The following is a 15,860-nucleotide window of genomic DNA, read 5'->3' as shown; positions in this document are numbered from 1 at the left end:
ATCCTTAGCTAGTGGAACTGCTTTGAGAAGGATTAGGTTATGTGGCTTTATTATAGGAAGTGTGTCACTGGGAGTGTGCTTTGCGGTGTCAAAAGTCCATTCCAGGCCCAGTCTATCTCTCTGCCTCCAACTTGTGGATCAGATGTAAGCTCTCGGTTACTACTCCAGCACCATGCCTGCCTGCCTGCCTGTTACCATGCTTCCCACCGTGATGATAACGGACTAACCCTTTTAAACTGGAAGCATTCCCTCACTTAAATGCTTTCTTTTATAACTTGGCTTGGTCTTGTCTCTTCACAACAATAGAAAAGTAACTAAGACAACTATAGAATAAAAAACCATTTTCTGAAAAATTCCTTTTGTCTGGGCACGGTGGCACATGTCTCTAATCTCAGCATTTGAGAGGTAGGAAGAGAGCCATGAGTTCCAGTCCAGTCAGAGTGACACAGCAAGACCTCATCTTAAAACAAAACAAACAAACCAAAGCAACAAGGGATGCAGTAGCATTATCAAGATGCTACTTATTTAAAGACAATTGACTTTGGAAATGGATAACAGAGGCAATAGGAAATCTGCCTTTGTCTAACAAACTTAGGTTAAAAATTATTTTTACCACGCACCTTCCACTAACACCCCCTCCCCCATCTCTCTTATTTCTAAAACTTCCAAGACGGAGGTCCAGAGCACTTAGACTATTTTGATTACCTTTTTCCCAAAGCTGGTATGATGTTGCAATTCACACCTCTTTCCCAGTGTGTAGCTCTGAGAATACTGGATGGTTCTCGGGTTGCCCAGCCACTGTTTCTCAGTTCCTGGCTATCACTGAGATTTTTCACAACAGAGGCAGCAGTGAGATCTCCAGTTACCAGTTGCATGGTCCCCAGTCCAAAGGGTAGCTTTGACTCTTACTTAGTTCTTGCTGTTCATTTCTGGCGTTTTACTTTAAAAAGCTGACTTTTCCTGTCTAGGCCTTTAATACCTGTCCTTTTTAAAGAAGATGCTCCAGAATTGCACCCATGGATCACACATTTCTCCTGAAATGTTCTCTGCCAGTTTTTTTCTTGTCATATTTTACTTACCAGTAAATCTGTCTTCCTTTCTCTTTTCCTTAAGATTTAATTTTATTTTTAGTCAGGGGTTTGCGTGTGTGTTGTGTGAGAGTATGTGCAAGAGAGTGCAGTACCCCCAGAGACCAGAAGAGGGCCAGATCTGGAGACTGAGTGAAAGGCACTAAGGAGCCAGCCACTCTGTTGCTAGGAAGCAGCCAGGCCCTTTGTAAGAGCAGTGCATGCCCCTGATCTCTAACCCACCTTTCCAGCTTTGGTTTCCTTATTCTTTCCATTATTCCATTTCCTTCTTTGATTTTTGTATGAAATACAAATCACTGACTTGTAGAGTTTCTAATCTAGTTGGAAAATATGCAAGGAAGTGAACATTTTTGTGAGAGTGTGTTAAGTAGCGAGAACAGCAGGTTTGTACAGAATTCCAAATTCAGCTTGAGAATGTGATTCAGAAAATGTTTGCAAGAGAAGCTGACACTTGCACTGCCTCTGATGAGTGACAGGGAGCGGGGCTGGCAGTAAAGAGGAGCTGGAGGGACTGGAAGGCTGCCTGACAGAATCCTTGAAAAGTAACTGAAAGTTGGAAATGATGTGGTTCTCAGGCGGAATCATTTGATCATATGCCAAGAGCAAGGATGGGATCCAGAGTGGGAGATAAAGCTGGAGGCAAAGCATCAGAAACAGCGGGAAGTTAGACAAAGTGGGCTTTGAAAGTGCGTCCAAGGGACTGGGGTAAAGCAGTTTCCCTAGGTCTTAGCTGTTCAGTAGAGTGCAAAAGCTTGAGGGATTGGACACAGACTCAATCATCACTACTCAAATCATCCATGCTGTGGTGAGTAGATGGCATTTTCCTTGCTACCTCTGCCCCAGTGTTTTGGGTTCCCTAATAAGAGACAAATATATATATATATATATATATATATATATATATATATATATATACAAATAGAGAGGTGAGGCTGTGTATATTTGTATATATATGTGTGTGTGTGTGTGTGTTAATATATATACTAATATATATTAGTATATATATTAAGATTTATTTATTTCATTTATATGAGTACACTGTAGCTGTCTTCAGACACACCAGAAGAGAGCATAATTACAGATGTTGTAAGTCACCAAGGGATTGCTGGGAATTGAACTCAGGGCCTCTAGAAGAGCCGTCAGTGCTTTTAACCTCTGACCTATCTCCCCAGCCCGCAGCCTCTATATTTTAATATGCCTTAAACGGCTCAGTGGCTGACCACTTCCTAACCGCCATGTGACTAGTGTAATTTCTGGTAATCCCAACTCATCACTTACTAAAACCTATATTCCATCTTGGCTGCCCTGGACCCAGACCTGCACCCCTCCTGGGCCACGATCCCCAACTCTTACATCATGGCTATGCTCTCTCTTCTGCATCTCTCAGGCCTGATGTCTCTTTCTTCCTCCCCAGCACGGTGGCTATATCCTTCCTCCTCCCTTGGTCCCTTGCCAAGAGTCCTAAAAGTCCCATCTCTGTCCCCCTGGCCAGCCATTGACCACTGGCAACTTTATTTACCAATCAAAACCAACTGGGGGCAGGGACCCTCTGCATCTTACATGTGAACATGCAGATTCTTGTACAATTTTGGGTACCCAATTAACATAATACAAGCATTAAACCAAACCACAACAAAATCCAACAGCTAAAGCTGAGTAAGAACAAAGGACACTGAAGAAGACTGTGGGGTAGCACGTGGGACAGTGTCTGAGCTCAAGTGACTAGAGGACAGGATGTGGACACTTCCTAATGCTATAATGAATAGTGGGTTCCGCTGGAAGGACACTGCAGTGGATCAGATAGTCAAGGGTATGTGCTAATCTAATGAGAAGCTAGAGGATGAGAGTGAGAGACAGGGGTAAGCAGTAGCTCTTTGTGGAGCACAAGAGACACTGAAGGTACTTGAGGAAGGTAGACTGAGTTGCGAGTCTTGGTGATAGCAGAGACTAGAAGGTATAGGTGCGTCTGACAGACACGGGTGAGTACTTTTATGAAACATAACGGTACAGGAGGAGCTTAAGAAAGGAGAGAGCAGGTGGGTTGGGTTGGATTCTTAGGTTTGCAGAGAGGGGTGATAGAGACAGAAATAAGTAAAATAAGTAAGAGGGTTAAAGTTTGATGGCAGAGAGCCATGAACTTGAGACCAGTCTGAGCAGTTTAGCAGTATTTCATCTCAACAATATCTGCCCTAAAAAATGGACTTAGAACATTTGGGCATTCAGTGTGTTATATTTGTAACAGGTTCAACCCTTTTGAATAAAGTACTAAACCATGAGCCCATATGGACAAGAATAAATTGCTAATTGAACAAAGAAACATCAGATATACATTTTTGAAGAGTTATTTTACTGAATGCATGTTATTTTCGAGAAGAAAGAGGAGTGATTCTGGGGTGAAACAACCTAAGTAATTTTTACCTTAATTAAGTTAACAGAATGAATATTCTTGGTAATGACAAACTGGGAATGATGTCACTGATCATAAAAGCCACACATTTCTATGATGTTTTTTAGAAGATGTGTGAGCTCTGATCTAGTCACAGTGGAGTGTCACATAAGCTCCGGATGGGCCACATGTTTTATGAGAGCACACTTGCAGGGCTGCAGAGATGGTTTAGTGCTTTCTTCTGCGTGAGGACCTGTTTGGTTCTCATTACCCACTCAGGCAGCTCACAGCTGCTTGAGATTCTAGCTCCAGGGAATCCAGAACTTCTGGCCTCTGTGGGCATGCACCCCACTCCTGCGTGCATATCTACTCTCATACATGCTTATACACATAATTAAAAATAAAACAAACCTTTAAAATCTCAGTTGGAACTTGGAAAGATTAAGAGTAGGAAAGTTAAGGAAAGACTGAATCCAAGGTGGATGAGACCAAAGACGCAAGTGCTACACTCTGGGGTTTGAAGTGGCCTTTTTATTATATAGGGCATCATTGGGGTAGCCAGTGGAGTGCTGATGTCTCAGGACCCAATGGCAGCGATGAGTAAGTATTGATTGTCTAGATATCATTTTGAGGAATACTTTTCTTTGTTGGAAATACATTAACTAGTTGCTAGTCATCACTTAGCTTACTGTAAGAGAGGATTATATTGATCATACTTTCTTAACATTTTTCTCTTGGTGTCATCTTTTTTAAAAGGTGGTTTTGAGACAGGGTCTCAGTTGTAGCTTTCACTATGCAGACCAGGCTCGCCTTGAACTCAGGCCTAGTTCTCTGGCTCTGACTTCCAGGTGCTGGGGTTGTAGGGATGTGCCAGCATGCCCAGCTCTGTTGTGGATTTCCCTTGGCTTCAGCTGTGCTGGCTAGCCTGCCAACAGGGTCGCTGTGTTCATGAGGGCTCCTTCTCATCACCTACTCTTTAACTGTGTGGACTCATTTCTATGCCTTCCTCTTGGCTGTCTCTTCTTTGTCCTTTAATCATTTCTTCTAATACTTTTAACTCCAGACTTTTGACTTTGTATCTTTATCTTGTTTTATTTCCTAGTTTTTAATAGGCCTGCATTTTATCAAAACTTAAGTATGGACAATCTTCAATTACAGTGAGTTTATGCCCTGTTAAATTCATTTTAAGTTTAAAATTTTAAGTCAAAAAATGCATTTATGGAATCAAGGATGTGGCTTGGTGGTAGGATGCTTAATAGCGTGTCCTTAGGCCCATCCCCAGCATGCAGGGAGGGGAAGATGCACACTGCCTTTTGGGCATCCTCTCTTGGCTGATGACAGCATGTTGTTTGTGAAGCTATAGCTGACTGGCAGCAATGGCTCTACAGCTGCCCAGCTCATCAAGAGGCTGTTGTGTCATATTTCACTGGTCGAGGAGCAAGTCAAACGTCAAATCAGAGTAGGGTTTTTAATGAGTGCATACTGCCCCCCCCCACTGTGACAAAGTCGAGAAACTGTAACACAAACCATTAGGTCTAGACAGTCTGTACTGCTTTCTCCATCAACTGTGGGCCTGTTGTACAACTCAACTTTGGTTAACTCTCGAAGGTTACTTACTAATGTATGTTCACATTTTGTGGAAAGTGGAATATAACTTTATTATTTCAAGAAATAACAGATGCAAGGAGACATTATTATAAAAAGTTTCAGAACTGTTCTTTCCTCCAATTGGCTCAGAAACAGACCTATAAACTTGTTTTCCAAAGAAAATATAAGTCGTGTTACAATAGAAAGTTGCATGCTATGAAGTGAATTCCTTTTGATTTGCAATTCCATGGGGATATCATCCAATATCATGGAGAATATTATCTTGCCTTCCAGATTTATGTTGAGAGTAGAATATGTACAGTGTTAGAGATTATGAAAAAAGTTTGAACTATGTGTATAAAAATAGGTCTTCATTTTAAATAGGTCTTCATTTTAATAGGTCTACATTTTCAAAATGTATCTTCAGTTGCCCTGTCTAACATACTTTGAACAGGACTCAGTGATTTTAAAGAAATCAATTGACAAGAATAGAGATAGCAAGAGTTTTTAAGGCTGACATGTAGCTCAGAGGTAGGGAGTTTGTATAGCATGCACAAGGCTCTGATTTAATTCCCAGAACACCAGAAGTTTTCTATTACAATAAATAGTTCAAAATAGCTTATCTAAACTCATTATATAACTTCCTCTCTCTCTCCTTCCCTTCCTTTCTTCTTCCTTCTCCTTGCTTTCATCTCTCTCCTTTTCTTCTCCCCACCTCTCGCGTGTGTGTGTGTGTGTGTGTGTGTGTGTGTGTGGTTTGTAGGGTTTTCATGGTCAGTTGTATGCTAGGAAGAATGAGTTACTAATGTGCCGAAATCCTTTTGGACATCTCAGTAGATTTCTACTCATGGGAACATTCCAGAAAGGATTACCAAGAACTCTTAAGATGCTTGGCTTTGGTAGGACATTAGAGACCTTTGACTTACTGAGCCACTTCCTAGAATAAGCATTTTTGCTGTGAATGAATCTCTACTTAGTACAATAGATCTTGGGTGACCAAAAGGCTCTTCTTTAGAAGCTGAACCCAGATCTGCACATAATAAAACTTGACATTTGATTGTTGTTAATTTTGGTCTCATTCATTGTTCTTTATTTTAAATGATTAGGCTTCCTGAGAATATTATTTGAAAATCTTGGCCAAAATATAGCCTACAAGGAAATATCATTTAATACTATATTGCCAAAGGAATCTTATACAATTTAATATAAATTCCTTACTTAGGCCCAAATATCTCACTTTAATTTTACAGCTCTTTATTTATCTGCTGATTACATTGGGACCTAAAATGCATATAATTTATGAGGAGCTTTTTATCATTTTGGAACTTAGCAACTTCATGTGAAAAAGTAAGAAATCCAGGAAAGGTTATAATTTGGTATAATTTTATTTAATTTTTATTCTTTGAAAATTTTGTATACATAAACAGTATAGTTTAATCAATATTTTTTAGTCAATCATGGAAATTTTTCCTGTAGAATTGCTGTCATACTTTTTGTCTACTTAATAAGTCAGTCAAGTGTATATGTAGATTTGTTTCTTTTTATTTTTTGGTTTTTCGAGACAGGGTTTCTCTGTGTAGCCCTGGCTGTCCTGGAACTCACTCTGTAGACCAGGCTGACCTGGAACTCAGAAATCTGCCTGCCTCTACCTCCCGAGTGCTGGGATTAAAGGTGTGCGCCACCACTGCCTGGCTCTTTTTTTTTTCCCTGTGATTTAAAACAATTTGGTTGTAGTGTATGGGAAGATAGTTCAGTTGGTAAAGTGTTTGCTGTGTAAGTATTAGGACCTGAGTTTGAGCTTCAGCACCTACATAAATGACCAGGCACAGTGGCACTTGTTTGTGATCCCAGTACTGGTAGACTAGCTGGGTTCCCTGGCCAGCCCACCATGGTAGGCAGTAAGAGAGCCTGTCCTAAAAACACAGCAGTGGTTAGTACATAAGGAATGGTACCTGAAGTTGTTGTCTGGCTTCCACATGCATACCTAATCATGTGTGCACATGCACGCACATGCAGGTATACACACACACACACACACACACACACACATTTATAAATTGATGCAAATGTAAACACTACCATAGAAGTCAAGAGGGCAGCTCTTATGAGGGAGGAGGGTTTGTTGTTGCTGTTTATGAAACAAAAAACAGATGACTTTTAAATAGCTGGCAAGATTCTCATTATTTAAATAGATATTATGTAGGATGGTGGGGTTTTTGGTCATTATACTTGTGTGTGGTTCTCTGTTTTGAGTTATAATAATTCTAAAGCAAAAAAATTTAAATGAAGACAAAGCATTTCCCCACCCCTACATTAATTTAATGTCTGAAGCCACAAATTTCATAGGAAATGTGGTAAGGCAGACGCTTTAAAGGCTCCAGTTAGGTTGAAACAGCAGATGCAGACAGCAATCAAATGGTCAGGTGATGGCCACAGAAAACAAGTGTTCATCCTTAGTCTCTTGACTCTCTCTGAGGTGTCTTCTCTTCCTCCTGTTGTCGAAATGAGGTGGAATGCACACCTGAGATGCCTGCGTTGTTTTGTGATTTCTTTTCATGCTTTTACATGTTTCTTATTTAGTTAAAGACTAAATGGATTCCAGATACTTCTCCTTTAAATTTTCTTTGTTTTTTTTTTTTTTGTTGTTGTTTTTTTTAATTGTATGTCTGTGTCTGGGCACATGCACATGAACCCAGCTTTTTTCAAAGGCCAGAAGAAAGCATCAGACTCCTTAGAGCTGGAATTCCAGGCAGTTGTGGGTTGCCTGACAAGGGCACTGGGAACCAAATGTGGGTCCTCTGCAAGAATAGTGCGTGCTCTTACCTACTGAGCTATCTCTTCAGGTTAAAATAAGGCTTTTTCTTAGTGTGGTGATGTATATTTCTGTGTGAGTGTATGCGTGCACATGTCCGCACATACTTGCAGGGTCCAAAGGTCAATATTGGTTATCTCCTGCAATTACTCTTTACCCTTTAAGAAGAGTTGCAGGAAATTTGATCACACTGTGAACCCCAAGATTGTGTTGCTTACTGGCAAAACCTGTTTCTGGTTGTGATGTGACTCAGCCTTCACACTTACCTTTAATCCCTCTGGCTGGAAGGCAGACACACCCTTAGTAAACACCTTTGATCCCAGACAGTGAAGGTAAAGTTAGTTTGTAGAAGGAAGCATCCCTGTTTGAAAGTGATGTCGAGTTGACTGGCAGACAGAGTGATAATTCAGAGAAAGATTTGACAGAATAGGATATGCCCAAACTCGCACAAGAAGAGAGAGAAAAGGGAAGCTATAAGAGGGAACAGTGGAGAGAGAGAGGGAGAAGGAGAGAGAGAGAGGAGAGGCAGTTTTACAGGGAGTATTTTACAAACACCAGTTGAAGAGAGAATGAGCCAGAGAATAAGGAGCCAGAAGATTATAACATATTGCCATAGGTAGTCCAAGGCCAAGCAGAGCAATTTAGGAGAAGCTGAGAGAAGTCAGATCTAATCAGTCAGCTTGGAGACAAGTTTAAACTAGAACAGCTGAGTTGAGCTAGCCAGCTAGAGTTCAGAAAGGATCAGGAAGAGATGATCTCATTCAGCAGTAAGTCTTAGAAGCTGAAAATACTTTAGGCCTAGAATAGATTTTAAGCAGAATAGAAGCCTTCAGGACTAGGCCTAGGTTAGTTGGTAGAGGCAGTAAGCCTCAAGGACAGTTACTTTAGGAGAATAAAAGATACTTTTACAAAGAACGATCTCTCATTGAGTCTAAAGCTCACTGATTTGGTTAGGGTGACTGGCCAGTGAACATCAGGGATCTGTCTGTCTCTACTCAGTACCTGAGTTCCATGCCCATTTTTGTGCAGTGTTGGATCTCAAGCCCAGGGCTTCATGCATAACAAACAGGCCCTCTGCCGATTGAGCTATGTCTCAGCCTCTTATTTACAGGATTTCTAGTCATTTTTTAAGAAAAGGCTTTTTTTTTAGTAATGTAATAAAAATGGAAGTATATTAACCGATTTAAATTTTTTACTAATGTTCATAGTTATAGTTGTTTAACAGATTTGAAGTAAATTACAACAATTTTTTTTTCCTACTAGAGGCCTCTTTATTAGCATCCATGACAAAGGGCACATTGCTTCAGTCCTTAATGCATGGCCAGAGGATGTCGTCAAGGTAAGTTATCAGTGATTTCGCACTGAGGTAGTTGTTTTTTTATGTCCCATGAAACAGTTTATGTCGTAGTCACAATCTCGTTTGCTGTGAGCAGCATTGACTGTCACCTAAATTAATATTTCTGATATCTCTACAGTATATTAATTTTATTGTAAAGCTATTTAAGACGCACTGCAACTGCAGGCTTTTCTCCTTGGCCCCTTTTGTTCCCTGGAATGATGACTCAGAAGCTGCATTATTTCTGAGTCAATGCCTAGGCCATACGCTAGGGCATGTTCTGAATAGCTCATAACTTAATTAACCCATTTACTCTATTCTGTGAGGGCTATGGCTGGTTATCCCTTCCTCACATTCATGCAACCATCTCCATCACCGTTCAGGGCAAATCTTTTCCTGCGTCTGACTCTATCCCAGAATCCTCTCTCCCTGCTGAGACTCCCACCTCCTGTTTCCTGCCTAAGCTGATAGGCCATATTAACAGGTGGTGCTTCCATACATTACACAAGAGATCCTCTCTACGTTTTCCTGTTATTTCTAATTTATTAGTGTTTCACTCTTCACAAAGTAATTGCATAGTATATACATATACATAAATATGTTGACCATGCAGGGCATATAATTTCTGTAAGCAAACCCCGTCATTGTATTTGTTGTGTGTGATGAGCCACCAAGTTCAAAGGAGGCAGGAGATACCTGTTAAATCATTCTTTCTATCATTGTGTCCTTAAGGAGCTGTAAGTTAATGTAATTTAAAGTAATAATTCCTGAGGGTGTTGTTATAAGCACCTGTGTGCCTACTGTGTGTGTGTGTTGTGTTCACTCCACAACCTTGGTTATGGGATCTGAACTCTTGTCATACTTGACGAATATTTTTACCTGCTGAGCCATACCCTGGCTTGATATTTTCCCTTAACCAAAAATTTGGAGAAGATTTTAAGAGTCAACAAGATAGTTCAAAAAAATTGTTCTGGAGTGGGGCTTTAATCACTGCTTTGTCTTTGTCACTGTAACAGCCAGGCCTTAGACAGTCACCCTAGTCAACAGTTGGCTGTAATAGCATACTGAGGAATAAGGTACAGTCTCTACTGTGTAATTGAACACACATGGAACAAAGGTGATTTACTAGATAAAGGTCAAGTGTATAGATGCTCTGTTTGCTCATTCCGAAGATACTTTTGTGACAGAACATTTTTCTCTGTTAAGACCCTTTAATGTTGAAAAAATTTCAATAAGGCATAAACTAAACTAAGATTTAGATATCTCAAAAGATTTTTTAAAAGTCTCAGTATGTGATTATAATTTAGTTAGGTACTCCATGGGATAGGAGCCTAGAAAATAAATGTAAAGTACAACAACAACAACAAAGTGCCTTAAAAATCTTCATATTTGGGTTGGAGAGATGGCTCAGTGGGTAAGAGCACTGACTGCTCTTCCAAAGGTCCTGAGTTCAAATCCCAGCAACCACATGGTGACTCACAACCATCTGTAGTGAGATCTGATGCCATCTTCTGGTGTGTCTGAAGACAGCTACAGTGTACTTACATATAATAAATAAATCTTTAAAAAATCTTCATATTTAAGACATACTTCATTTAACATAGATGTGCTCTCAAGTGAGCACATACTATTTAAAACCCTATTTTCAAAAAATTGAAACTGTTGAAAATTATATGGCTTCTGTGCTTTTAATAACCTGGAAAGCATTACATAAATTATTCATATTATAGGTAATTATATAATAAAGTTACTATCCTTGTAGAGTACACCATTAAAACATTTCTACGTGTAGGTAGCCCATCTGGGCTCCCCGTGTTGAGAAATGCATTTATGAGTGTGTATCAGCAGCAGTGCATATAAGTGCTGACATCTGTTACAGCACATTAGATACACTCATCTCTATGAAATACACATCTGAGTTATTTGGACACTGAAATTCTCTGTAAGAGCATATTGACCAATTGCAGTTAGGGGAAATTATGACCCCTTGAAATTAACAGGGAAAAGTTTTTAAAGATGGAGTATGCAATATGCATAAATAATTTCGCCTCTCAAATTTATTTACTTCTAAAACAGTTTTCAATAGTTGTATTTCACAGTACACAAACATTGAAGGCAACACATCTCAGCAGTGCGTTTTGAAGCACAGCTGTCAGAGCAGTGTTGCAGAGAGAGCACCACCGTGCAGAGAGAGCACCACCGTGCTGAGAGAGCACCGTGCAGAGAGAGCACTGTGCAGAGAGAGCACCACCGTGCAGAGAGAGAGAGCACTGTGCAGAGAGAGAGAGCACTGTGCAGAGAGAGCACTGTGCTGAGAGCAGACCTGGCTGCTGCTGCTGCTTTGGGACCTCCTAGGTGACCCGTTAAGGCCAAGGGAGTTGAGTTTCCTGATCTCCATTTCATGATCTGTAAAGAGAGGGATGAGACTATGCTCTAGACCCCCATTAAAACGCTGTGACTTTCTGAGGATATGGACAGCTACATTAATTTAGAATGTGAAATCCAAGTATTATAAGTTCTTTATATGTCATAATTTCACTTTATGTATCGGTGGATTTACCTAGTACTTATTGAATGTTTACTGAGTGCAAAATGTGCCAGATGCTGGGATCATTGTAGCAAGCAAACAATGCCACTCTGAAAGCATATGCATTCAATTTCTTTCCAAACTAAGAAATATAAGGGCTGGAATGATGGCTCAGCAGTTAGAGTAACTGACTGCTCTTCTCAAGACCCTCAGCTCGATTCCCAGCGCTCACAAACATCCATTCCGGGGGAATCCGATGTCCTTTTGTGGCCTTTGTGGCATTAAGCATACATGTGATACACTGAGTTACAAGCAGGTGAAATACCCCCCCACACACACACACACACATACACACAAAATAGTGAATTTAAAAAAAAAAAAAGAAGAATTAGAAGCTTAAGTTCATTGCTTTAGCTAGAGTCAAAAATCTGCTATTCCATAGATATTTTGAATGCAGTGCTTTATATTACGTAATACATTTGGTTTGCTTTAATTCATTTTATGGCCATGAATCATAAAGTGAAGACATGGAATGCATTAATTCTAGTGATGTTTTCTAATGATGATATTAAATTCTGTAAAACAAGCTCTCTACATGAATAATAATGTATGATTATTGAGTAAGTAGAAATAAGCCAAGCATAAATCATTAGTTCTAGGGAAAGGTCAACAAATAATTAGTATAGCAGACTGTCCTGGGCATGCTCTAGAGGAACAGCACAGTGCCAGGTGCTTCTGGGACTAAGAAGTCAAGAGTATCTTGGGGCAGAGGTGTGACTACAAGTATACTTAGCACTTGTACAGTATGCCATTACAGACTCGCCTGTAATTGTCCTGAGGGGCATTAGCTAGTCTGACAGCTGCCCTATGTTTTTTATTTGCAGTTTGAGACCTAATTGTCTATTTGCCCTCTTAATTGAAGAGTAAATTATTTGTGTTGTTTGAATTTTTGTTTCATGCCCTCTCTTCTTTTTACAGTAATGAAACTAATCATACATATAATTTTATATAATACTCAGCATATATTGATCAAACTCATTTCTCCTCCTCATTCTTCCTTAATGGCTACGATTAAATATTCAGTTTATGTATATTTAATGTATGCTTTCTTGTAGCTCAGTGTTTAATTGGAAGGCATTAGCTTTAGGACTAGAGACCAGGGATGAAGATGAACTGACTGCCTTCTTCTTTCCTCTAGGCTATTGTGGTAACTGATGGGGAGCGCATCCTCGGCTTGGGAGACCTTGGCTGTAATGGGATGGGCATCCCTGTGGGTAAACTGGCCCTGTACACGGCATGTGGAGGGGTGAACCCACAACAGTGTCTACCCATCACTTTGGATGTAGGAACAGAAAATGAGGTAACTGTTTCACGTGCACAGAACTTCTGGCTATCTTTAAAAATGGTTCCAAATTTTGCATTTTGAGATTGTGTTTCATAGATTATTGTAATCCCCTGAACTCTGCCCCCGACAGTTATAAGAAAATTGGTCTTTTCTCATCTCTGTAAAAGAATTCATCTGCCTTAGTGGTGTCAAATCCTTTGAATAAGTATTGATGCCATTATTATTTGAAGCACATTAACTACTCTCAGAAACCATGGTTTCTAATTATCTTTACATTGCACAGGATCCAATGTCATAGGTCTTGTTAAATTTAATCTTATTAGTATTGAGGTCTTACTATGCTAAAAGTCTGTATTGATCCTGGGGTAGGTGATTTGGAGTTCAGCTCCTTTTACTTCCACATTATTATTTTAGAGCCTTTCTGTCAGTAATTTAAACAAACAGTTGTTATGCTTTTTAAATCATATACAAACAATCATATTTACCTTCTGTACACAGATGCTTATTTAACCTTTATTCAAGGAAATATTTTGATTTAAAATATGTCTTCTGACATTTTCTTTTTCAATACTAATAGAAATGACTTAGTTATCAAGCCTAGCCTGTTTTAAAACATTATTTTAAAATTGTATGTTTATATTGATATTGAGAAAAATCTTAATGTCAAAGTAACTGTTACTTTAGTTGTTTTGTTTGGTTTGGTTTGGTTTGGTTTGGTTTTTTTCAAGACAGGGTTTCTCTGTATAGCCCTGGCTATCCTGGAACTCACTTTGTAGACCAGGCTGGCCTCGAACTCAGAAATCCGCCTGCCTCTGCCTCCTGAGTTCTGGGATTAAAGACGTGCACCACCACGTTCGGCTCTTTATATATTTTTTTAAGATTTATTTATTTAATGTATATGAGTGCTCTATCTGCATGTACACCTGTATACCAGAAGAGGCCATCAGATCCCATTACAGATAATTGTGAGCCACTATGTGGTTGATGGGAATTGAACTCAGAACCTCTGGAAGAGCAGCTAGTGTTCTTAACTACTGAGCCATCACCCCAGCCCAGTTTTTATGTTTTTAAAATAAGATGAGATGATATATGGAAGTCAAATACAATAAAACCTATAAGATCTATGATATATCTAGAAAACTCTAGGGGTTATTGAAACTTTGAAATAAGTATATAGTAATTTGAACAGTCTTAAACCTGGGCCTTTAAAATGATTCACTTATTTTTACTCATTTTATATGTATTTTGTTCGGATGGGTATGCTTGTAACACACACATGCCTGGTGCTCATATTAACAAGAAGGTGTCAGATCCCCTGGAACTAGAGTTACAGATGGTTTGGGGCCACATGTAGGTCCTGGGAACTTACCTAGGTCCCCTTCAAGAGCAGTCAGTACTCTTGACCAAAAGAGCCATTTTCCCAGTCCCCACCTGGGCCTCTTTTGCAAGGTTATCAATATTATGTGACCATAGAGAAACTTGATCACTGTTATCTACAGTAGATTCTTACATTGATAGATTGCATGAATTATCAGAATCAGATGGTTTCATGAACATGGGTCTTAGAATTGTCAAGTTGACTGATTATCTTGTATTTTTACACTGTCTGCTTTTTAGAATGAATCACATTATATTGGAGAATGCTACCTGTTATCTGATTTTCATTGCTGACCTCCAAATTCGTTCTTTGGGGTCAAAAGTTATTGTATTCTTATTTTTGCATGTGTGTATGGATGTGATGTGCATGTGTGTAACTGTGTTTATGTGTGTGGGAGTACATGTGTGTAAATAGCCATGTATATGTGTGCATGTGGAAATCAGAGATTAAATTGGGTGGCTAGTCACAATAAGGTTTTCATGATGCAAAGTATTCATGTCACTTTCTTTTGTGACAACCTATAAACTAGAATAATTTTCAATCCCTTTTTTTGTCATTTTAGGTTAGGATACACAATGATAGGTTCCATCACTGTATCTCCATATGTATATGACACCATAGCTTGTCCTCATCTGTTGCCCTCCACCACTGTCCCACCACGTCACTCTCCTCTCCTCTGGCTGCTTCCCTTTTAAATTGCATTTTGTATAAATTAATTTTTGGCGGTCAAAGTTGTAAAAATATGCTACCTTTTCAAGTGTTATCTTAACTTTATTAATTAAAAATTTATAATAACAATTTCTTTCAAGTACATTGTTAAAAGAAAATTATATAGCATTCTAATTTTGAAGCAGTCTTTTTCATAAATCTTAAACTCAACTATTATATTTATTTTTCTCTCCTTTTTTGCGTATTTCTTTCTCTGTCTCTGTCTCTGTCTCTGTCTCTGTCTCTGTCTCTGTCTCTGTCTCTGTCTCTCTGTGTGTGTGTGTGTGTGTGTGTGTGTGTGTGTGTGTGTGTGTAGGAGGACAACCTATGGGAGTTGGCTCTTTCCTTCTACCCTGTGAGTTCCAGGAATTGAACTCAGGACATATAACTTAGTGGAAAATACCCTTGCCTGCTGGACTGCCTCAGTTATACTTCTTTATGTTATATCCATCAATTATCAGTGTGGGAAAGAATAGGAGAAAAAAAGAAGGGCACATTTTTCTCAGCTGTCCCCTCCCTTTTCTAAAACTCATATTCAGAGGCTAAATATATTCCAGACTTGGAGAACATATTTTAATATTGGCAGCCATCAGTAGCTCATTGGCAGTTTAACCTCGGCTGCCCGGGAGCCTGCCAATGCCTTGTTTAAAGAGTGCCTTAAGGAACAGCTGGGCTTTACAGCATTTCTTATCT

At 39.4% G+C, this 15,860-nt stretch overlaps 1 protein-coding gene across 2 annotated transcripts in view; it reads left to right on the top strand.

Annotated features, from left to right (window-relative positions):
- Positions 1 to 15,860, top strand: part of Me1 (malic enzyme 1) — a 114,293-nt gene that overhangs the window by 33,314 nt on the left and 65,119 nt on the right. For both annotated transcript variants that reach the window (XM_021206292.2, XM_021206290.2), the window contains exons 4-5: positions 9,137 to 9,212; positions 12,935 to 13,096. In XM_021206292.2, the coding sequence (XP_021061951.1) occupies positions 9,137 to 9,212; positions 12,935 to 13,096 (238 nt within the window). The remainder of the gene's footprint in view (positions 1 to 9,136; positions 9,213 to 12,934; positions 13,097 to 15,860) is intronic.

Source organism: Mus pahari, chromosome 10, assembly GCF_900095145.1.
Source record: "Mus pahari chromosome 10, PAHARI_EIJ_v1.1, whole genome shotgun sequence".
NCBI lineage: Eukaryota > Metazoa > Chordata > Mammalia > Rodentia > Muridae > Mus > Mus pahari.
The sequence above is the reverse complement of the archived record's forward strand: the minus strand, read 5'-3'. Positions and strand labels throughout refer to the sequence as shown.